This window comes from Equus przewalskii, chromosome 24 (genome assembly GCF_037783145.1).
Source record: "Equus przewalskii isolate Varuska chromosome 24, EquPr2, whole genome shotgun sequence".
NCBI classification, from domain to species: Eukaryota; Metazoa; Chordata; class Mammalia; order Perissodactyla; family Equidae; genus Equus; species Equus przewalskii.
In genome coordinates, this window is record NC_091854.1 from 32,923,201 (window position 1) to 32,948,231 (window position 25,031).

Below are 25,031 nucleotides of genomic sequence, written 5' to 3' on the forward strand. Positions count from 1 at the left end.
TTTCCAGTTACTCTGACTCAAAATTTAAGACATCATTCCCTTCCCTGTTCTTTTCTCTAATATCCAGTCATCTTTTATGTCTCGATGATTTTCTTTCTGCCTCATTACCAAACATACCCTGTACTGTCCTGTTTCTGGGCCATTCTTGGATCTTTTTTTCTATTATAATACTGATTCCCTCTATTTATTGAATTCTTACTCATTCTTTAAGGCCCATATTATATATCTCTTCCTAAATACAATTCCCTGATGTAAAACTTAAAGTAATCTGTTCAGCTCTGTTCTCGAAGCACTAAACTTTATATGCTCTATACCAGGGGTTGGCAAACTTTTTCTGCAAAGGGCCAAATAGTATGTATTGTAGGCCTTGTGAGCCATATGGTTTCTGTTGCAGCTACTCGACCCTGCTGTTGTAGTGCAAAAGCAGCCATAGACAATAAAGTCACATGGCTGTCTTCCAGTAACATTTAATTTATGGATGCTGAAATTTGAATTTCGCATATTATTCTTCTGAGTTTTTCAGTCATTTAAAAATTTAAGAACCATTCTTAGTTTGTAGGCTTCGTAAAACCAGGCAGTAGACTGGACTTGGCCTATGGGCCAGAGTTTGCCAACTCTTGCTTTATAGCATAGCCATGATATATGTGTGTCTTATTTCTATTTCTACTAAATTATATATTTTTTGAGGGTAACTGCTTTCTTATGTTTATCTTTAAAACCACCACAAAAGTAATGCAATGCTTAGCCTAAAGGCAGGCAATTAAAAATACTTATTGATGAATAATTCATAGATGTTTAATTTTCCATAAAAGCCTTTACATAATGTGATTTCAGGAAAGAAATGAACTAAAATACTCAATACCAGGAAAGATATTGATAAAGAAGGTAATAATTTCTAAAAGTTTCTCAGGTTGTGGCTAGGTCTTTATTTTTGTTACTCTCAGCATTAGTAGAATTAAAATGACAGTACTAACATTGCTAGTAAATTCAACTTTCTCATAATTCAGTGGTGATGAGTGAGAGCAGTAATAAGATGTGTAGCATCTTTTATTCATCAAAATCATCAAATTCTCAGATGGTTAGCAGCTAGCATTAGCTATCTTTTTTGTGGGTATTAAAAGCCTCATTCCACTTAATATTTCTGTGATCAAATCTACACCTGTTAGTATTTTTGAGGCTTATTTGAGATGAAAGGATATTTGACCTATTAGCATCAGAAAAAAAAGACCTCTAATTGGTGAGACAGCCTTCACTTTAAGATGGTTGGAGCCATATGTTTTGCATCATTTTCATTGAATATAACTCTGAGAGATACTAACTGAATATGGAAGTTTGGGATACTAAGTTCTATCCCTTCTAAGTCTATGTCATAAATAACAGCCATGCTTTCCTATAAAAATGCTCCTGTGGACCCCTCTCAATGAACATTGAGATGAAAGTGCCATTGGTTTGATCAAATATGCTATTTGTTGTATTCTCATAGTGGCTGGGAGCACTTCTAAACTGTGGGACAGATGCAATTTGTGGATGTTCTTGTCTTTTTTCCTCTTTTTTTGAGCTGTCAGTCAATACACTAGTCCATGTTTTGGTAACATTATTTATATCTTTAGCAATGGAATAATTAACATATGACATTCCATAGGGAGCCCAATTTGACACGAAGTTGTTTAAAAATACTTTTTTTGTTTTACAGAAGAATGATACAAATTAGCCTTAATATGGAGATGTACTCCTATAATAGAAAATGTTTTTCTGTAGTATAGCTTTAAAATATACACTTATAAAAACTCGTATTATTTTTTCTATGTAATGCATATCAGAATTGGTTTATAAATATAGAAAGCCTTTCCCTAGTGTCCTCTTTTGTATAGTTTCTAATCCAGTGAAGATCTCAGCACTGGATCTTCAAGGTGGTGATTATTAATGAATTTTCAAATAGTAGGATTACTCAGTGCAGTAATAAAAATGGGGTGAGAAATTTCAGAAACAGCTACAGCTCCCTCATCTGGATGTAGGAGTTAGTTACTTAGAGTTTGGGACTAAAGAAAAATATTTTGTACTAGAAGAAAAATTAAGTATGAATCCTGAAATTAATTTAAAAATTATTCAGATATACAAATGCAATAATTATTTATTTTGAACAAATTACTGACTATTGATCTGTTTTGTTTTGTTTTTTTGTATGAAGGTCTCCTGATTTTCATGAAGAAATCAAGGTTAAACTTCCTGCTACTTTAACTGACCATCATCACTTGCTTTTTACTTTTTATCATGTTAGTTGTCAACAAAAACAAAATACTCCTCTTGAAACTCCTGTTGGATATACAGTAAGTATATTTTTGTTAAATATTTAGTTCTTTGATCTTAAAAATAATTATACTATTTAAGAGCTAGTTGGTGTTCATTATTATTTGCGTATTCCTCATCTGATTCCCCACATTGGTTAGGAAGTCACCATAATAAGAAAATGCTCATTGATGTAATTAACTAATGTAATTAATGAACTAACATGTGTAAACACTTAGGTGTTGCTCCTGATTATTGTGTGTTTACCCAAGAGTACAGTATAAATATAATAGTTTTAAGTGTTCTTCAGAAGAGAATGATTTGATTGTAAAATGATTAAAAGAGACCCTTGGCAATTAAAATCCTTTTTGCTTTGATTAAAGGCAATTAAAACCCTTGAGTATTTTTGAAAATCATTATGGTTGACCTTGCAAAGGTAAACCGAAGGTGAAGGATGTCATAATGTGCTATCACACAATTTTGTCAGAAAAACCATGATTTCATCCAAAAGAGAAAAATCAACATTTGATTCATTTTTTTGTCTTTTGCAGTTTGTAGCATGACTTTTGCTAAATGTAGGAAAATAAATTTTTTACACTTTTTAGTTTTGTTTTCAACATTCATATCTAATCAAATTTTTCCTTCCCTATTTACATTAACACTATTACTCCAGTTTAAAATTGATTCACTTTGTGGCGTTTTTCTACTACCAGCTTTCCCTTGATAATAAAGACCTCCTACAGATTTCAATATTGCATATTTAGTTAGTAATAATAATGTTTTGACAATCCTCCTCAATAAAATATTGTTAGGGAAACTTTGCTTTAGAGAAATTATGAAGGCCTATTATGATTACTTACATAATTAAATCCCCTTGGTGTTTGGTGATGTGAGACAAATTTGGCTCATACCAAGTTCTTATAACAGATTTTCCAAGTAATTACTTTTGTAGCAAACATTTACATTGATATTGTTTCCTTTTTATTTAAAAGTGGATACCAATGCTTCAGAATGGACGATTAAAGACTGGGCAGTTTTGTCTACCAGTCTCACTGGAAAAACCACCACAGGCTTATTCTGTACTGTCTCCTGAGGTCAGTGACTCTCACGTTGAAATTCTTCAGATTGAATGAAATGAATTTTTTGTTACAGAGATGTTTTTCTCAAATAAGACCTTGCTACTCTTAAGTACATAGATAATGAAGTGATAATATTATTTTCTTCTGTAACTAAAATTACTCTATAGAATGCTTAGAAGCCTTTATACTATTTAAAAAAATGTAAGTATATTCATTTTAAAACCAAAATAATACATGGAATATAAACTCAAAGAAAAGATAAATTTGGAGAATTTTCATATTGTAACAGAAGCTTCTTTAAATAAATGAATATTTCTTTTAGTAGACAACTTTTCACTAAAAGAGTGGAGGAAGGGGAACAGATTTAAATTAATTTTTTAGAATCTTTGTAATTGATGATCATATACGTGAAAATAAAGTAGCTATAAACATTCAATACAAGAGACATTAGCAGCTTTGATAATGACATATGTGACTTGAAAGAAACAGAAACGTTGGAAAAATCTCAATCATAATCAGTAGTCACTGTTCAAAAGCCAGAGTGCCTTTTTTTTTTTTTTGAGGAAGACTAGCCCTGAGCTAACATCTGCCAATCCTCCTCTTTTTGCTGAGAAAGTCTGGCGCTGCACTAACATCCATGCCCATTTTCCTGTATTTTATATGTGGGACGCCTCAGCATGGCTTGCCAAGCGGTGCCACGTCGCACCTGAGATCCTAACCGGCGAACCCTGGGCCGCCAAAGCAGAAGGTGTGCACTTAACCACTGCACCACCAGGCCAGCCCCCAGAATGCCTTTTGAGAGAACTATTACATGATTATTACTAAAGTCTCTTAATGCTTTGACCATAACTGTTTTTAAACATTAATCTGAAAGACGTCTTGTGAATGTTCTCCTGGTGGCATTTATTTTCAGAATAGAACTCAAAACGTATTCACAAACAAATATGTATTGTTTTTATTTGGAAAAGAAACAATACCAGGTTACTACTCTGACCTCCTTCCTCACCGTTCTCTGTCACTCACTTGGCCCTAGCCACATAGCACAACACCTTTGATGTTCCTCAAACGTGAAAAGCACATTCGTGTCTTGGGCCCTTTGTCCTTCCCTCTACCACCTAATCTGAGAGGTGGAGCATTGACACTAACTTACAGCACTGACGTGCTCCTCCCTGTTTCACACTTTCTTCCTTTCAACTATGGAAACTAGCCTTTTAAGAACAATTGTGGTAAAGTATACATAACGTAAAATTTATCATTTTCATCATTTTTAAGTATACAGTTCTGCGGCGTTAAGTACATTCACATTGTTTTGAAAGCTAGTCTCTTAAAACCACTTTTTTTTTGGAGGAAGATTAACTCTGAGCTAACTACTGCCAGTCCTCCTTTTTTGCTGAGGAAGCCTGGCCCTGAGCTAACATCCGTGCCCATCTTCCTCTACTTTATGTGTGGGACGCCTACCACAGCATGGCGTGCCAAGCCGTGCCCTGTCTGCACCTGGCATCCAAACCGGGGAACCCCTGGCCGCCGAGAAGCAGAACATGTGAACTTAACTGTTGTGCCACGGGGCCAGCCCCTTAAAACCACTTTTTAATTGAAGTATTTATATGCTTAAAGAATATATTATTTACTTTGCTTATTTTATGAATTTAACAAAAGTTATTATGCTGTATATAATCTTCTGTGACTTTCTTTTTTCATTCAGCATTATTTTACCAAGATTTAGTGTTTCTTTATGATCAAAATAAAATATTCCTCTGGCATTTCATTGTACTTAAAATATAATCCCGATTTTTTTCCCATGACCTACAAATCTCTGGATGATCTGAGCTCTTTCACCTCTCCAGAGTCATTTTCTACCATCACTGCACTCTCCGTACTTGCAGCTTCTTCCAAATTTTTCCTGCCTCTAGGCCTTTGAATTTTCTCTTTGTTCTTCTTCCTGATCTTCACATAGTTGGATTCTTTTTTTTTTTTTTTTTAAGATTGGCACCTGAGCTAACAACTGTTGCCAATCTTCTTTTTTTTTCTTCCTGCATTTTTCTCCCCAAATCCCCCCAGTACATAGTTGTATATTTTAGTTGTGGGCCCTTCTACTTGTGGCATGTGGGACACCGCCTAACTGTGGCCTGATGAGTGGTGCCATGTCCGCGCCCAGGATCCGAACCAGCAAAACCCTGGGCTGCCACAGTGGAGCACGAGAACTTAACCGCTCGGTCACGGGGCCGGCCGCCAACATATAGCCGGATTCTTTTCATGATCTGAATTGTATATAAAATAGCACCTCCTCAGAGAGCTCTTTCCTCACTCCATGAATTTTCAACCCTTCCCTCCTTGACATGCCTGATACTCTCCATCATTTTTAATCCAATTTTATTTACTTAATATTTATTACTATCTGAAATTATCTTATTGACTTGTTTTTCTCTACAAGAAATGGTTGAGAGAGCATTTGAGAGCAAATCTTATGTTTACCACGAAACCCCAGTACCTAGAAAGCTATGTAGAGACTTCAGTAAATATTTGTTGAATGGATGGAATAGAAAAAATTACAGGATTATTCGTATTAGCAGAAAATAAAAAAATGGAAATTACCTGGCTATCAACCAAGAGTGTAATGTTTAGTTAAATTTTTGTACATTCATACAATGGTGCTGTAGTTAAGAGGAATGATATAGATTTAAATATTCCAATAGGACATTTATAATAAAAACATAAAAACTAACAATATAGTAACAACCATTAAACTCAGTAGGTAGCTATTCATCTGTAATTGTGTGGGAAATAGTTTAGAAAATATACACCAAATTTAGCAAAGTTTGCTCTCAAGGGGGTGTGGGATTGTGAAAATTTGTTGTTGTTGTTTGTGTATTTTTTAAAATTTCACTTACTTTTAAAAGGCAGTATAGCATTATTTCCAGGATTTCACCCCTGTCTCCACCACTAATTAGTTGTGTGACCTCGAGTCAGTTTCTTAATCTCTCTGCTGTGGACTGAATTGTGTCTCCCAAAACTCAAATGTTGAAGCCCTAGCCTCAGTTGTGATTGTAGTTGGAGATGGAACCTTTGGGAGGTAATTAGGTGTAGATGAGATCATGAGGATGGAGCCTCATGATGGGGTTAGTGCTCTTATGAGAAGACACACCAGAGAGCTTTCTCTCAGTCATGTGAGGATACAGTGAGAGGGTGGACATCTGGAAGCTGGGAAGAGGGCCTCACCAGAAACTGACCATGTTGCACCTTGATTTGTGGACTTCTGGTCTCCAGACTGAGCATATAAATTTCTGTTCGTTAAGCTGCCCAGTGTATGATATCTTGTTATGGCAACTCAAACTGACTAAGACACTCTCTGTGCCTGAATTTTCTCATCTGTAAATTGAGGAGAATAATTAATGCCTATGATAAAGGGTTGTGTTGATGAGTAAATGGTGCAGTAGTATGTAGAGCATTTGGAGTGGTGCCTTGCACATGAAGAGTGCTGAAGAGGTGTTGTGGCTATCAGGCCATCCCTGTTGCTACACTGCCGTTCCGCTGTTTTAAGACAGCATGCCTGCCTTGGGAGCCTGCCGTGGTGCCAGTGCTGGAGCCTTGTCCTAGGCTCTGGTGCAGTAGTTTGGGCTGGGGCTCGAGTGTTTACATTTCTAACAAGTGCTGATCCTCAGATTGGACTTTGAGAACCTCTGTTTTTAAAGAAGTGTGTGTTCACATTTTATTTGTGTATCTCTTTTTTTCGAGCTGAAAAAAAATGTTTTGGGTTGAAAGAGCTAGTACTGTTTTTTGCTTTGAGTAGTTTCAATTTACCAGCTTTTCTTTTTTTTTCTTTTTTTTTTAAAGATTTTATTTTTTTCCTTTTTCTCCCAAAAGCCCCCCTGGTACATAGTTGTATATTCTTCGTTGTGGGTCCTTCTAGTTGTGGCATGTGGGACGCTGCCTCAGCGTGGCTTGATGAGCAGTGCCACGACCGCGCCCAGGATTCGAACTGACGAAACACTGGGCCGCCTGCAGCGGAGCATGTGAACTCAACCGCTCGGCCACGGGGCCAGCCCCCCAGCTTTTCTTTTTTCAAAAATGTTTCAAAACTTGTATTATTTACTTCAGTAGAGATACTGCATTTCTTACCTAGTTATCGTTAGATTTTTAACAGGGGGGTTAGGTTGGGGGGTGCTTATTATTGGGTGGAGGTGGGGTTTCAGGCTCCCCACTAGGCCCCTACTGACACCTCCCGACTGGGAGCGGGAGGGGCACCTCATTGCTCTCCCCGTTTGACCTCCACTGACACCACAGTTGGTGGGTACTTGTTACCTCTGGGCTGGGACTGGCACCCGTCTCCGTCTTCTCTGATAGCACTCAGTGTGTGGGGGGTGGGGTGAGGTTGGGACACCATGTTACAGCCAGCTGAAGGTGGACACCTACGCTCCCCACTCAGCCTATGGAGGTGGGGTGGGGCTGCCATTTGTTTCTTTGTGTCGGGCCAGAGTAGGACACTTCTTGCCTTTGGCTAGAGAAAGCAGGCTTTTCTTGGAGCTTTTTTGGTCTGCTCCTTTTGGCATTTCTGGGTTGATGCCTTCTCTAGCACCTAGTCCAGGATGTACGAGGCCAAAATAAAACCCAGGAAACACTGCCTTATAATTCCTTGCATCCTGAGGCCCTTGCCTGCCGCAGTCTTCTCTCTGCCTCTCAGAGTCTGTGTGTTTATTTTATGTACGTGTTCAGGGTTTTTAGCTGTACTTAGCAGGAGGAATAGAGGGAATTGATGTACTCTCTTAAAAATAATTTTTATGGTATGATTTTAATTAACATTCCGAGCAATTTACATCAGAAACAAATGGTTTCTAATCCTTAAAACATAGGCTTACTTTGCTTGTGAATATTTTGAAGCCCAACTAAAACATAATAGGAGTGTTTAAAATAAAGAAAATAGAATATTATAAATCATTAAAATGACATTGTAGATGTGAATTTATTGACATGAAGAGAGATTCACAATGTAATATGTGAAAACAGGTTTCAAAATAATGTTTGATACCGCTTATGTAATGGTGTATATAAAAATATTTGTGCATAGAGGAAGATTTGGAATGATATAAAGGGGTATATCCCTGGGAAGATAGAATTTTGAGTGTATGTTTTTTGTGCCTTTGCGCGCGCGTGTGTGTGTGTGTGTGTGTATGTGTGTGTGAGTGTGAGAGGAAGATTGGCCCTGAGCTGGCATCTGTTGACATTCTTCCTCTTTGTGCTTGAGGAAGATTGTCACTGAGCTAATATCTGTGCCAGTCTTCCTCTATTTTACGTGAGATGCCACCACAGCCTGGCCACTGACAAGTGGTGCTAGGTCCATGCCCGGGATCTGGGCCTGCAAACCTCCCAGGCTCCTGAAGCAGAGTGTGCAAACTTGACCACTACACCACCAGGCCAGCCCCTCCTTGAACTTTTTAATTCTCTCGTAGGAAACATTGATTTTGTAAAAAGAACAAAATAAAGTTTTACATATATTTACTGTGCATAAAAATATATTTCCACAGTATTTTTTCTCATGGAGATACTGTAATTTTTTTGTTTGTTTTCAGAATTCATAATCAGTGTCAGCATCTGTGATCTTTATATTTAATATTTCATAGGTTCCTCTACCTGGCATGAAATGGGTAGATAATCACAAAGGTGTTTTTAATGTTGAAGTTGTTGCCGTTTCATCTATCCACACACAAGTAAGTGATTTTAATAATTTTTATGATCGAATTTTACTTGAATGATTTGAGCATATTGTCTAGTACTTAAGTTAAGTTTTGTTATCTGCTATAAGACTTAGAGGACTACATGTTAATTAAAAATATGTAGATTTACAAGTTTTTTTAAAGAAATCAACAAAATTTCATTTAATGTCAACAAAAGCAAACATTTTGCTTTTTAAAATGTCAGTGACTTCATTTTGAACAATTAAGTGATTTTTTTCCCCCATATAGTTCTAGTCCATAACAGAATAATTGGAGTTGAAAAACCATCATCCAGCTCATTTTATTTCTCATAGGCTCAAGTATTTCAAATGGAAAGAGTTCTTAGGGATCATCTACTCCATATTCTTTCCTATGTTTCTGGAATATGCCAGAATCTCCTCAAAGACTTTATACTGTGCTCTTCCTCTAGCTGGAATGTTTGTCCTCCTGACATTCATGGACTTCTCTCTGTTAAGGTTTCTTCTTCATTCTGAGTGCCTCACTCTATCGTCTTACCCTTCTCTTATTTCTGCTTCTCACTCTTGCTTGCACTCGCTTGCAGCTGCACTTTCTCTTGCTCTCTTTCTTGTGTGTGTGTGTGTGTGTGTGTGTATGTATGTACATATACATGCATACATATGCGTTTGTTTGTTGGTTTTTCCCACCATTAGACTGTAAACTCCATGAGGCTAGAGATATTGTTACCTCTCAAGAAAAGAGCCTTCCCTTCAGGGACCTTGCAATATAGTTGGAACTCCATAGTTATTTTTTATTCATTTAAATACATAATATCAAATTGGAACCATATTATAAATGTGAAGTTGTTCAGCATTACTACCTTTTCTTAAAGTTTATTTTCCTTGTTAACTAAGTAAAAGTCTTCCCAGACTTCTGCTCAGATCTCCTTGGTCAGAACTGTAGCACATGGTGGTCTCTAGGTATAAAACAGGCTGGGAGAACAAGTGTCTACCCTGGGACTGCTTTCATTGAGACTGCAATCCTGTTAATATAGAAAGAGGTTAAATGATAGCAGGCAGGAGACAGGAACTGCCAGTGATTTGAATGGAAAGAATTTATATATGAATAATTGTTAACTAGGTTAGAGGTGATTCACTACTGTACGAGGTAAAAGAGAATTCTATGATTGTAACAAGACAGCAATTGCAGAAAGTGGTAAGAAACTTAGAAACCCAGAGGAGAATCCTGAAGGCTGAGAATCAGACTCTGAGGAGGTGATGCCACTGATGCAGAAGCACATTGCCTGCCCTGCTGTGGTACTGAGGACACTTGGTGGAGGACGCCTGCGGTGGAATTCCGAGAGCCACCATTGCTATGGTGAACAGTGCCACCCATTCCTCTCACCTCTGAACCACAGCATCCACATCTGCTAGCCGCCAGCAAGAAAACAAACAGGGAGAATGAAAGAACCTTCCAACTCCTCAATCCTAGCAGACTGCTTCCCGTACCCACTGTTGTCAGAGCCTAACCACAAGCCAGCTGACAAAGGAGAAATGTAGTTTGAAGAGTCTAGCTCCAGTATTACAAAACGTGGCAAAGATGGTGGATCTGGATGGAGCTGAGAGGTAATGAATGAGTAGTAGGCACACAGGTAGGTTACTAACAAACCTGCCACAGTAAAGGAGCTCTAAAACAATAAGGCACACTCACACTGGAAAAAACAATCCTTAATTAGTACCCATAGAGTTCTTGAGTAATCAATAGCATTTGAAATGGCTATTTTACAATAATAAATGAGAATGGCTGTACTGTTTAATTGGAAACAATGTTTGTATATACTTATGTAGTTTTTTGTATTGTAAGTTAATATGAGAGATTATATTAGTGGTCCATACTTTGGAGAACTTACAGAGTTATAATTATTTAGTGCTTTTGTTCATTCTTTGTTTTAGGATCCTTATCTTGACAAGTTTTTTGCTCTGGTCAATGCTCTGGATGAGCACATGTTCCCGGTCCGAATTGGAGACATGCGAATCATGGAAAATAACTTAGAAAATGAATTGAAGAGCAGTATTTCAGCATTGAATTCATCTCAGTTGGAACCAGTAGTCCGATTTCTTCATCTTCTACTTGATAAATTAATACTTTTAGTTGTTAGACCTCCTGTCATTGCTGGCCAAATAGGTAATTTCCTTTGTTTGGGAAATCATAAAATTTATAATTTGACATTTCTAACTTTTGTAGAGATAGAACCATAATTCCTATTTGCTGTCTATAAGGACTGTGTTTGATTTGGGGGGGGGGGGTTGTTATTTACTTGTTTCTAGTGTTAGAAAATGATATTTCTTTTGTTTGTTTTTATAAAATGTGCCATATAGACTTCACAAATTCTAGAAACAAATTAATTTATTCACTCACCAAATGTTTATTAAGCACTTACTATGTACCAGACACTGATAGGCACTGTCCAAGGCATGGTTTCTGATTTTTAAGGCTCTGACAAACTAGTTAGGTAAACAGGCAAACAGATAACTCTGTTGCATTTTACACGACGTATGATGGACCTAGTCTACATTTTCATTCAGCTGCTGTCCTCTGTTTAATATAGCTCTTCTTTCCTTCATTTACTCAAAATCTCGAAATTGTCTTTTCTTTTGTGTTGTTCTGGAAGGAGGGGTATTCCTGTTTCCCAACCTTTTCCCAAGATTTATTCCTCCACTTTTGGCAACAGCTTCCACCCAAATCCTGCAAAGTAGTTGTGCTTGTAAGAAATTTCAGCTAACCAGTTATAGAAATTTTGTGTTAAGTGATGGCACAAAGGAAAGGAGTATTCCACTCCCTGGGATTTTCTTTAGGGGAGACTTGTAAGTAGAGGTAATTCTTGGGTTGAGCATTTAAAGGTGAGTAGGAGTCTGACAGGTAAATACTTAGCTCAGGGAGATGAAAACAGCATGCGTATAGTACACAGATAGATAAATGAACTTGGGAATTTTGGGGGAATTGTAAGTAATTGGTTATAAGTTGGAGAGTTGGTGGTTAGAGATGATATTGGTGGTGGGGGAGATGAAGTAGGGTCTTCTATGACGCTTCAGTAATTGGGGCTCTTATTCTGTTAGGAATTAATCACCTTTGAAAGATCTGGTCTTTATTAGGGAAGTAATGTGACCCAGTTTGACTTTTATAAAGATGACTCTGTTATGTTGAGATGGGTTAAAATTGGGAAAATCTGGAGGCAAGGAGACAAATTAGGAATCTTGCAGAATTTCATACAAAAAATGATGAGGCCCTGATAAAAGACAGGTGATGGTGGATGGGAAAAGAGAAGGTGGTTTAAGTGGTATTGAACAGATAGTGTAGGGAATGCTGTTACAGAAGCATAGGAGAAGATTTTTAAAAAGTTAGCATTGTTCATTGTTGCAGATTGTATAAGTAAATTAATAACACTTGCGTGGCACATACTATGGACAGGAGTAGTGCTGTGTGCATTATTGATATTGACATATGAATACCTCACAACAGCTCCCTGTGTAGGTATCATTATTACCACCATTTCACCAAGCAAAAAGAATGAGTCAAGTGATGAACATAATGCTTAAAAATTTTGCCTAAGGATTCCAGTGATCCTTAGCAACTGACCTCAGAGGCCCACTCTTATCTGCTATCCTTAAGAAGTGTCCTCTGGTGAAATTAACAGTAGCTTTAAGCAAATAGTGAAAGTGAAAACCAGATTACAGAGAGTTAAGTAATCATCGAGATCATGAAAGGAACATACAGAACATATACTACTTTTTAAAGAAATTAAGTTAGAAGAGGAAGCAGGGTTGATTAGGGCATAAGAAGGGGGAGATTTGAGCATGCTTACATGCTTTGAGAAACTGGGTCGAGGAGGGAGAAAGACATAAGATGTGGAGGTACAAGAGAGTTTGACTGTTGAAGCAGGCCTGCAGGACAGGAGCGAAGGAGGGCAGATCCTTCTTACCTGGAGAGGAATGCTGCTGACTTTGGAAGGAGATAAAATGGTTCCACATTCAGATAAATTTGTAGTAAAAACTTGAGGACTTTCGTGCTTTATAAATTTCTTCTGTGAGAAAGAAGGCAAGATTTGCTGAGAAGGGAGTAAGGTGGACCTGAGTTTTGAGAAGGATTTTGATGATTTGGAATAGCTACTATGAGGAAAAGGAAAAGACATTAACCAGGAAGACAGGTAGAATTGCTAAACCCCACTGAGGTTTCTCTGTTTCCAGTCTCTTTCCCTTCTAGCTCAGTATATATAGATTAATCTTCCTAAATGACCACTTGATCTGATTATTCCACTTGTAGGAGAACTTAATTGGCCTCATTAACTTTTCATAATTTCCTGTCTCGATTAAATAAATCACAGACTCTGAGACTCTAATGTTCAAAATGGCTATTTGGTTTACCCATTTATTCAGTGTGCTACCAAAATTTTCCAACTTTTGCAAAATTCGTGTTATGTACTAACTTGAATGGCTAGGTATTGCTAAGCCTGGTAATTTAAAATGCTATACTGTCTTACCTCAGCCTATTTTCATAGCTTTTTTCCTTCTAATTCTTTTACAAATTCACTCGTTTCAGTCAGTTTGCTTATACTCTTTTCTTATTAAGTTGATAAATTTTTAATAATCCACTTTTATTGTTAATGTTTTTATTTTTTTAAATAAAAGTAACATGCTCATTATACACTATTTAGATTTTCAGAGTCATCTTTAAAATGAGAAGTTACTTCTTAAAGGTGATACACAAGATCGATTTCCTTTTTTTTTTATCATGTGCTTTGAATTGTTTTATAAAATAATGGGTACCTGTTGGGTGATGTTTTTGTTTTTTGATGAAGCAGACTCATACAATTTTCATGTTAAATTAGTAAAATGAGTTTTTCTTCGTTTTGCTTAGAAAAGTGTTTCTGATTCAGCTAATACAAGATGTCATTAAAATGAATATCAAATATCACCTTTATATACTTAATGTGTATTATCACTATACTTAATACATATAGCGATGATTAAACATTGATGTTTTTGAAACTTACAGTCTAGAAAAGTTAATGTAGGCACTGGTTGGGTGGCATAATGGTTAGGTTCACATGCTCTACTATGGCGACCTGGGATTCGTGGGTTTGGATCCTGGGTGTGGACCTACACACCACTCATGAAGCCATGCTATGGTGGCATCCTAGAAGTGAAATGGAGGAAGGTTGGCACAGATGTTAGCTCAGGGACAATCTTCCTCACCAAAAATATATATATATGCTAATAATAATAAATAAATGAAAAATAAAAATTTTAATGCAAAAATATTTTTCTCCTTCTTAAAAGTTAATCTAGGTCAAGCATCTTTTGAAGCCATGGCATCAATTATAAATCGGCTTCACAAAAACTTGGAAGGAAATCATGACCAGCATGGCAGGAACAGCCTTCTTGCATCATATATCTATTATGTTTTCCGCCTACCAAATACTTACCCAAATTCACCATCACCAGGTATTTTGTTCTTTTTACTGTGAAACTGTCTTGCATAGATTATATGTTCATGGCAGGATTAAAACAATCTTGTAGTCCAAAGTGTGATGCTTTCATTCAATGTAGACATTTATTGGATGCCTGCTAAAAGCATGGACTGTGCTAAGTGCTGGAATTAAAAGGATAAATAGGTTACATTTTAAAGTGTCATTAAGTATACAGCTTCCTTTAATTGAAATTAGAGAGAACTTGGTTGAATTAATTCTTGGAAATGAACCTTGAAAATAATTTTTTCCGTCTCTGGAAGCATTTTATCATTCTGTAAAATAAATCAAATGTTATATTTGTCATTCAGAGTGCTATTGGACATTAAAGAAGAAATACAGTGGCTCAGTAGTTCCCTGGAAACCCTGTGAAACCTACACTAATATAAAAGATTATTCTCTAGAAGCGTTCTGATCTCTTCATGTTCAACAAAATAATATAGCCTTTCTGAATACTAGAGTCCAAAGTTACTTGCTTTTTCTATGACATTAGTGGTTCTAGTGGTAATGGTGGTGGTGGGGGGCGATGTCTTAGTTTGAATAACTCTTTAGTTGTTCAGTTACTTGGTAATTATGTTGTGCATACCTTTCAACCTGCTCACATATTTGTCTGTATGAGTCATCATTCATCACTAGTGGTAATGCTAAGCACCCTTTTCCAGCTATTGGCAACATTAATATTAATAATGGTGATAAATGACATTCATTATGAAGACTAGGCACAATAGTAATCTGATGCTAAATTTTAGCTCATTTTATTTCTTAATTGCAAAAAGAGAAGCAAATAACTCGTATTCTGGTTTATAATTTCCTATCTTGATGTTTTAAATCTATAGCACTTGAGCCTCTGAGTATGTAAGTGCTTGTGGACTGTGTATAATGCTCCTCCATTTACTTTTTCATTCAGTACGCTATTAGAATTTCACAGATTTTGCCAAATATCTTTTTTACATGCTGACCTGAAAGAATATATAAGTTAATTAGTTTACAGGTGTGTGTCATTTGTGAATAAGACACTCAGTAAGATTTCTTTAAGAAAAATGGAGAAAAATGTGGATACAATTGGAGATAAATGTGGTACATAGAACATGGTTGAATGATGAAATCTGGCTTGATTTTAGACAAAAAGTGATTCTTTGCTTTTTTATATAACCTGGGCTCTTAGGAGAATTATCTTTAGTATACATATATTTATGTATATCCTAAAGATGCCATTTGGTTACAGTTCAGTTGTTACTGATGAAGATAGAGAAATAAAGCATAGTCTCACTTAAGAGATGTTGACAGTAAATTGGGTCTCCCTCTAGTGACTGTGTGTCAAGGGGCAGAGCAGGAGGGGTGGGAAAAAAGGAAGACATCAGCTGGAGCATTTTGGGTCCTCGATTCACCCATATCTAAGTGAAGGTAATGTGTGTGTGTTTCCTATTGCTTTTGTTTTTCAGTGCACATGTAATATATAATCATAGAAACATTGAGGAGGTATTGGTTTTATTTATGATTCATATGGTTTTGCCAACTACTGTAAAATAGAATATCTTAGTGTAGCTATCATTAGGCCTTGAGTGTTTCTTTCTTGTTTATAGTATTATTCATTTCGAAATAAAAGCACTTCATGATCTTTGTGGAATTTTGTAAGTAGCAAAGTTTTTTTCAGATCTCTTCCTGACTAATTTTCTTTGTTTAATTATGTGTTGTTTTGTATTCAACCCTAGGTCCTGGGGGTTTGGGAGGATCAGTGCATTATGCCACAATGGCTAGATCTGCTGTGAGACCTGCAAGCCTTAATTTAAATCGTTCTCGAAGCCTGAGTAATAGTAATCCAGATATATCTGGGACTCCCACATCGCCAGATGATGAAGTACGGTCAATCATTGGCAGTAAGGTAAACTGAAGATATGCATCTATAAATTTGGTTTTCAGTTTATGATCAAATGAGAAATTTCCAATTGTTTTAATTTATTCTTAGTTTTAAAATATCTTTGAGTTAGTAATAAGCAACACATACATTCCTATAAGTAAACCATACGTGTTTCATGTTTCTATTAAAATATTCTTGCTATTACAAACTGGTTTGTGCACTCTGCTCACGAAAATCTGCTGAATTCAAAAATTTATCCAGGATGACCAGTAGCATAACTCACTTTTGTCTGTCTGATACTCCATCATGTGAAAAATGGTTAAATTATCTTGTTTCTTTGAGCAAGATCCTCCTAGGACTAACTCCTTCACTTCCTTTAAGTCTTTGCTCGGAGGACCATCTTCTCGATGAGGTCCACTTTGACTACCTTAATTAAAGGTATAACCAGAACCTCTTTCTCCTCAGCCTTGTCCTGGGACTTCTGATCGCCTTATGCTGTTCATCTCATGACATTTACTACCTTTTAATGCAGTGTATAAATTAGTTACTTCTTATGTTCGGTTTTTAGTGTTTGTCTCCCTTTATCGGAGTATAAGCTCCGTGAGGCCAGGGGTTTGTTTACAGATGTATCCAAAGCACCAATGATGTCCAGCATATTGAAGGTGCTCAGTGAAGGAGTGTTAGTAAACAGTGGGTATCCATAGCAAGAATAAACTACTTTTTAAAAAATTGAATTATGCTTTTGTTTGTCCTCTTCCTATCAGGATTAATTAGATATTTAAACATCTTAAGAGATTTGGCTTTATGAAAGTTTTGGTTAGTCTTTGTTCCATAATATAAAATGCAGAACTCCTAACATTTGAGAATACTTATATCAACAGGTATTTGTTACTCTAGTGGCTGTAGAACCTTATTTGAGAGACTGTCTTCATAATTATTTTGCCAAAACTAATCTGTTTTTTGTCCTAGCAATATTCTTTTAACATTCAATCATGTAAATGTATGGTTATATCAGGTTTGAATGTTTTGCTTGTAATCAAATGCCAGTGCAATTTTATGTTGATATATAGTTTCTTTCTAATGTTTCATCTCCTATTTTTTCATTTATTTTTCAAACACTGAGAGGTTACTGTGTGCTAGGCACTGTGCTGAGCACTTCTGGATATAAAGCCAAATCTTTGTATTATAACATGAGTGTTGATGTCAAGTCATGTACAAGATGGGCCTTGCTTGAGGAAGGAGACTATTTATATCTAAGGGACAAAATAATAATGTCGCAGAGATTTGGCACAAATAAAACTCCTTTTCATGCGTATGTGCACCCATTTGGTTAATCTGTTCTCTGTTAGTTGGAGATCAGTAAACTTAGTAATTAAATTAGTAAATATCAGTGATGAATTTGCTTAACTAAGGGCTATTTGATACAATTCTTAGCTTTATAATACTTAAGTTACGGAAATTATTTGCTTTATAAAATAGTTTACTACCGGTTTTCTTTAAATAGTTAGCTTTAACTTGATATAATTATAACTATTGAGAGCCTCAGTATTGTGGATATATAATTAGTAGCACAAAGAGATTTATTATTTATTCTCGCATTACTGATTAGCCTATGCCTTAGTCTGAAAAGAAATTATTAAGCAAAGAGTTAAAAAGTGAATTTAAGAGTACAGCAAAGTTATTGTTATTCTTTTTGTGAAAATATGGTAGAGAGAAGAACACAAATGTAATTTTGCAGAAATCAGATGCTTATGTTTTGTTATTTTTGCAAGATAAGTAGTGATTATAAAAACTGAAAATGGCAGGCAGAACTTTATGTTTATACAGTGGAAACATAATTTGGGAGACTCGTGAAAAATTTTGTTCTAATGTATGAAAAACATCGTGTGCTGATTTGCTTTGATTTGAAATAATATAATGGGGTTCTGAGAATGCAGGTATTTTATTTTAAACAAATCTGATTACATAATTTTACTAGTATTTTAATATTGTCTAATTTACTTTGCAAGGAAGCATTAAAAAACACGTATGTAAAGTTTTTGTTAAAACTATTTTTTGATAGTTTACTATATTTGAGGCATTGTACCTAGTAGCAGTTTACTTCCATTATTTAATTTGATCTTTACAGTGTGAGGGAGATACTGTCATTATTTCTATTTTGTAACTAAGAAACGGAAAAAGAGATTAGGTAACTCACCTTAGATTTTACAGTTAGTAAGCAGTAGAACCTGGACTTGAACTTTCACTCTCATCTTTACATTCAGTGTCAAAAATAAGGGGAACTGGGTGATTATTGTTTCATCATTTCACCCTCTCAGTATTTTTTGAAAGATAGTAAGGAAAAAAGAAGGGGAAATATTCTCCCTAAAACCTAAGGCTTTAAGAGTTAGCAGTTTGTCTTTCCCTCTTCCCTTCCCCTTTCCCCTGTCTCCTTCCCTTTTCCCTGCCCCCCTTCCCTACTCTCATCTCCTTCTCCCCTCCTCCCCTCCCCATACTGTTGATGCACAGGCCTCCTTCCCCCAGATTGTTCTGTGATTGTTTAGAGGGGTCCCTGCACATCGGCAGTGGTAGTGCTTCACCTTCCGGGTGATACTACTGTCTACACAGACTTGGTTACCCTTGTTACTACTCTCTCTTTCTTTTCCCTGTCCTTGGGTGCTTTCTGGTTTGGGTCCATACTTGTGCCCTAATATTTTTAGTCTGCTTGTCTTTGTTATTACTCTAGCAGTCCTCTAAAAATCCCTACTAACTTACTCCAGTTCTCTTGGAGATTCCCAGGCTCCAGCCCAGATTGCGGAGTGAGCATTTCTGAGGGTCAGGCCCAGAACCTGAATTTCATAAACTTCGCAATTGATTCTATTGATCAGTCAGGTTTAAGGAATTGAAGTAAAGCCCCAGTTCCCTACACCTGGGATGATAATACCTCTTTCAGAGAAGGACATAATTCACTCCTGGTCATACACATTAGTAGCATATTAAATTAACTTTAATGATAGTGATCATGAAGATATAACTCCTATAAAAAGCCCCAGCATAATGTTTTTCCTAATAATATTTATATAAAATAGTAGCCCATTATGTTTAATTATAACAAGCGCAATAAAACGGGGCACAACGGCAAATCCACAGATCATTTTTAGGAAGGAGCAAATATTAGCCATCTTTCTTTTTTCTTAATTTTTTGCTTAATTTCTCCTATTGGTCCCTGAAAGAAAATGACAGAGGAGGCAAGGTCAAATAGAATTATGGAGTATTACTGCACAGAACTTTCAGTCCGTGACAGATGGAATGAAACTAAAGTCTTTTACACAAGAAGGGAATGTTTTTCTTTCATTTTGTCTTTTAAACCCTAGTTAGATTCAGAGGAAATTATCTGTTGCCGACTCATATCATCTTTAAAGGCAGTTTGGGGGACAGTGCTGTGGGAACTTTAGTTGTTGGTACTTCAAGATGGGGTGATCCCTTCACATAAAGAGAAATTACCTTTAAATGCTATACTTAATGCTCTGTGATTTTTTAAAAATTATGTAATAAGATAATTTTGGTGAACTAATACTTTTTAGGTGCTTAAAAATTTTGGTTGCTTTAACAATACTAATTAAAAACATGTTTGCATTGGAAAGTCTGGATTTCTTTAAGAATAATTTATAGCATGCCACATGTAATATTTCTTTCCTTTCCAACTGCTTTCTATTATATGCTTAGGGTTTAGATCGCTCCAATTCCTGGGTTAACACTGGTGGTCCAAAAGCTGCCCCATGGGGATCCAACCCCAGTCCAAGTGCAGAGTCAACACAGGTGGTGTTTATATTAGAGGTTTCTTTATTGGCTGCTGATGTTTCCCTTTAGAACATTACTTTTTAGTATATACTGTGATTTCAGTGGCTTGCTTTTTAATCATTAAAAAGTGTGTATTTTTGTTTATTTAGCACATTTTCCAACTGCCATGCATGAATACCACCGATTTCACCAGTAATTCTCTCCTTTGCTATTTCCTGTCTCCTTCCCTGCTTACACAGCCTGTCGATATTTGGTGCCTGCTGCTCTGCAGTTGACGGCTTTGATGGCAGCGTCTGCTTTAGGGCTAGCACATCTTCAGTAGCAATTTTAAAATTTTTGTGCGGAAAAAACCTGACAGTTTTCCATTTTCTTTTTGTTTAAAGTATAGCTGTTGTATCATTTTCGTTTAGCATTTACTATCTTGTCATTTTTTTCAAAATCACTAACTAGAAATATTGCTAATAAGCTAAAATTAAATGTGAACAGTCTATGATCCTCATGCTGTGAGATTAAATACCAGAGGCAAAAATCCATTTTAATTTGTACTGTGTTGCAAAGTATGAAATTTGTTGTAACTTAGTTGAACTAGATTTTGCTTACTTAAGTCTAGTTGCTTGATAGCTAATACTGCATGGTACCTCAAAATATACTTCTCATCTGTATATTGGCTTTGGAGGAAAATGCTCTTGTTCTTGAAGAAAAAATTTAAGTCCATGTTGAATATTATAACTGGTTTATATTTGATATAGTATATGGCAAACCAGAATAGTAATTTTTGATAATAGTGAAAAGTGAAAGAGACCATTCTAAACTTTTAGTTTTCTTTATTGAATATAAAATTTTTGATTTCTTTTGTTGGTCTGAGATCAGTGAGAAGTATATTTTTATGTTTTACATTTTCTTACTAGATATGTGCACGTGTAATGATCACACAGATAAAAGTTTCATTCTTTGCAGCACTCTGAATTTATATAATCATTAAAATACTCGTCTTTTTAAAGACTAAAAATATGTAGAAGCCATTTTGACACTTTTAATGCATTGTCATTAAAGCAGCTTAAAATGGTGAAAATGAGATGAACAATAAAATAGATAGTTGTTGAAACCACAATAAAACTCTCTTTAAAAAGTTGTATTAATCCTTGAGCTGCAGAGTCATCCGTAGCGGACGTTAATGTTCTTTCATCATTCATTCATCTCCACCCCATAGGCTCAGGATCGAAGTTGTAACCGTATGTCTTCGCACACAGAGACTTCAAGTTTCTTACAAACATTAACGGGACGCTTACCAACTAAAAAGGTAGATTCATAAAAAGACAATCCATATAGGGGGAAAACAGTTCTAACAGTTAAATAGATGTCAGATTTCTTTACGTGACACGTAAGAGAGGCTACAGTTACTGCCTTGTGTTTGAAAATGCATTTGAACAAGCACCACTTGTGTGATGCCTTTGGGGGCATCCCTCTTCAGTGTAGGCTCTTTTCCATTATTATAATGTTTACATCTTTGGGATTGACTGTTTTTAGAGTTTAGTGAATTCAAATTCGATCATCAAAATTTAGTACCAAAAAATGTATCAACTCTTAATTCTGTTTCTGTAACTGTTTCTGTTTTGTTTTAAATTTCCAGGGAAAGGAAGATGAGTTAGAAAAATTATCACTCTTAGTAAGATATGTTGATTTGCTTCCCTTATGCACAGTTTTGTTAGTCCTTTTTCATATTAGTATACACTACTTTGCAAATGCTTTGTATGCATATCCATTATAAGGCAGGAAATTTCTGCTATTTTTATAAAAAGACTTTAAATACCTGAAAACTTGAAAATTAATGGCTTATATCAAAGTTTAAATTTTTTAAAGTATTTCCTAAATTGTACCAGCAAAGTTCTAAAAACCAGCATATGTATTTGCAAATGTTGAAATATATATTTAAGACACAAGGTTTTATTTGTAACTGTGAGTTTTTGGTCTCGTTTCTGTTTGCAAGTACAATTTAGGAGGCTATTTCTCACCTGTCCTTTTAAAATTACATTTTACTGCAAGATAACATGTAATTTTTTCAGCTGTTCAACATGCCACTGTCTTACATGTATAAATAGCCGTTTCGTTAATGGGTGTCCTCACTGCATCATTGAATGGTTCACATGCCTTATTTTGCTTATTCTCATTATATCTTCATTTGTAGCTGCATTCTTATTTGGTTTGTGTTCTTAGCAGATATGCCTTTGATAATAACTTTGAATTTACTTCTGAATAGCTTTTTCACGAAGAGCTGGCCTTGCAGTGGGTTGTTTGCAGTGGCAGTGTTCGGGAATCAGCTTTGCAACAAGCTTGGTTCTTTTTTGAGTTAATGGTGAGCAAACTAAGCACATCCTTTAGTACTGTTTTCTTTAGTGAACAATTTTGTGTTAGCTCATTATTTAATGCTAGAAATCTTTTTTGATTGCCCATCTTAATAGTTTTACATGTGCCTCCAAGACAAAATTACACGTTACATCTCTAAATAAACACTGTGGATGCTCAGCACAATTTAGGTGGAATTATAAAGCTCACTTTAACTGTATTTTAGAGATGGTTGCAAAAGCTAGCTGTCTTTTTAAAGGACACCTGTGATATATTCTTTCTTAGTCTGAACATGCTGATGTATAATGGCAGCACTGTAGATTTCATACTAGAAATAGATAAAAAGAGCTTTATAGATAACCACTGCTTTTATGGTTAGAAAGCTCTTAGGTAAATGCCAGTTACAGCCAATAAAAAAATTTTTTTGGCTTAACTCAATAAATGATATTAAAAATGAATGAATTATTTTAATAAATATTTATACACACATGAACGCATATATATACGGGAGCAGCAAACGTTTATCAAGTGTGTACAGTGTGGTAGCACTGCCCTATGGGCTATGTGTTGTAGAGGCACAGAGAGGTTAAGTAACTTGTCTCAGTATACACAGCTTGTAGGTGGCAGAACTCTGAATCTTACTCAGGCATTCTGGCACTAGGGACCTTCCTCTTTGGCCTCTAGAAATCTGAAATGATTGAAACTTTTTCTTCCAAAAAATAAGTGCATAAAAAAATACATAAGAAACAAAGGAAGAAAAAGAAAACAAAAAAAAGAAGAAAAGAAACAAAGGAGCTTCCAGAGTATGTTGTAGGATCCTTCTCAGCATTGGATGTTACCTGTACTGGGGATAAGAAGACATTTCTTCTAGAGGTTTACTAATCTACAAATAAATAAATAAATAAAGTCAGGTATCATATGTAAAGTGATAGGCAACTTATTTTTTTCCCTAGAGAATAAACACCAAATTCGTAATTCATGTGCTGTTAATATAAGATCAAATTATAATTTTGACTTATTTTTTCATAGTCTTATATGTATGTTCAGATTTCTTACATATGAAATAGTCAAAAAGCTGCAGTTTAAGAGTTGGCTCTGCTATTTAACTAACTGTAGGACCTTGGCTTCAATTTCCCTGAATTTAAATTTACCATATTGTTGTGATAAGAATCTATATCCAAAAGCATTTTGTAAACTTAAATCGCTTTGTTAATTTTTCCTAATATTTTCTTATTAAGATTTTGTTACCAGTATTTAATATACACCCACCATATGTTGCTAGATGCTGAAGACATTACAGTGAAGTCAAGGTTTCTGACCTCTCAAAGCTTATGGTTTAGGGGATATGGAGTGGCAAAATTGTTGAGTCTTGGAAAGATTTAATTTAAAACTATTTTAAAGGGTGAAATATTTTTCTGTTGATATACACAATTTTTTTCCTATTGATAGCCAGGATAATTTTATGAAAGTGATGCAGTGATTGAGTTGTATTATGTTTGATATTTCTTTGGAATATATAAAATGTTGCAGGAACTTTTTCAAAATATTTGAGGAGCTAAAAGTATTTCAGCCGTCTATTAAATCATATGGTATATTGAAAAAATAGCCCTAATGTTCAGAGTTGCTATAACTGTTAATTACATGCATAAGAAATTAGATTAATAGCTTATTTATTTTTTCAGGTAAAGAGCATGGTGCACCATTTATACTTTAATGATAAACTTGATGCACCAAGGAAAAGTCGTTTTCCAGAACGTTTCATGGATGACATTGCTGCTCTAGTCAGCACAATTGCTAGTGATATAGTTTCACGATTTCAGAAGGTAATGATAACTTATTTTTTAATTAAACCTGTCTTTCAAGCTCACATTAAACTATCATACTTTTATTTGTTATTGCTTTTTGTTCTGTTTCCCAGGACACAGAAATGGTTGAGAGACTTAACACAAGCCTTGCATTCTTTCTCAATGATCTATTGTCTGTTATGGATAGAGGGTTTGTCTTTGTCCTTATAAAGACCTGCTATAAACAGGTAATACATAATTAGTGATAATTGGTAATCCAATAATTTAAATACTGTGTTTGCTCTTTTTCGGGCTGGAGCTAAGAGACCTTCTAGAATACATTCATATACTGTTGTGTTTTTTTAAACAGCATATTTTTATTAGTAAGGCAAAAATAAATTTCATTTATTTTATCAGGACACAGGACTATAGCAAGCTGATATCAGTGCAGCTAGCTTTTCCCTTGGGTTATACTGGTCCACTCATGACTCTTTAAGCCCATTCGGGAGTACACCATTAAGTTAGCAGTCTAAATGTAAAGCAGCCCTGAGATGCCGTGCAAGAGTAATATTTATACTGAATGAGCAGCTAACTGAACTTTTTGTGTCTTGAGTAATGTTTAAAGCAGCTGTGTTTTGCTATGTATTCTTCTGACACAGCCCTAGCCATTGTAGAGTTTAAAATCATGGACAGATGTTTACCCAAGCCCCG

General features: G+C 35.6%; 1 protein-coding gene across 26 annotated transcripts in view; it reads left to right on the forward strand.

The window, feature by feature from the left end:
- DOCK7 (dedicator of cytokinesis 7) overlaps window positions 1-25,031 on the forward strand; it is a 204,159-nt gene that overhangs the window by 100,778 nt on the left and 78,350 nt on the right. For 12 of the 26 annotated variants that reach the window (XR_011532369.1, XR_011532370.1, XM_070591940.1 and 9 more), the window contains exons 17-26: window positions 2,189-2,327; window positions 3,279-3,380; window positions 8,981-9,067; window positions 10,984-11,215; window positions 14,368-14,532; window positions 16,268-16,437; window positions 21,404-21,493; window positions 22,451-22,546; window positions 24,219-24,359; window positions 24,455-24,568. Coding sequence is in view for 19 of the 26 variants with exons in the window: in XM_070591940.1 (XP_070448041.1) it covers window positions 2,189-2,327; window positions 3,279-3,380; window positions 8,981-9,067; window positions 10,984-11,215; window positions 14,368-14,532; window positions 16,268-16,437; window positions 21,404-21,493; window positions 22,451-22,546; window positions 24,219-24,359; window positions 24,455-24,568 (1,336 nt within the window). In the remaining 7 variants the exon portion in view is untranslated. Of the gene's footprint in view, window positions 1-2,188; window positions 2,328-3,278; window positions 3,381-8,980; window positions 9,068-10,983; window positions 11,216-14,367; window positions 14,533-16,267; window positions 16,438-20,118; window positions 20,212-21,403; window positions 21,494-22,450; window positions 22,547-24,218; window positions 24,360-24,454; window positions 24,569-25,031 lie in introns of those variants that run through there. The other 14 variants (XR_011532364.1, XR_011532365.1, XR_011532366.1 and 11 more) reach the window with 3 other exon arrangements.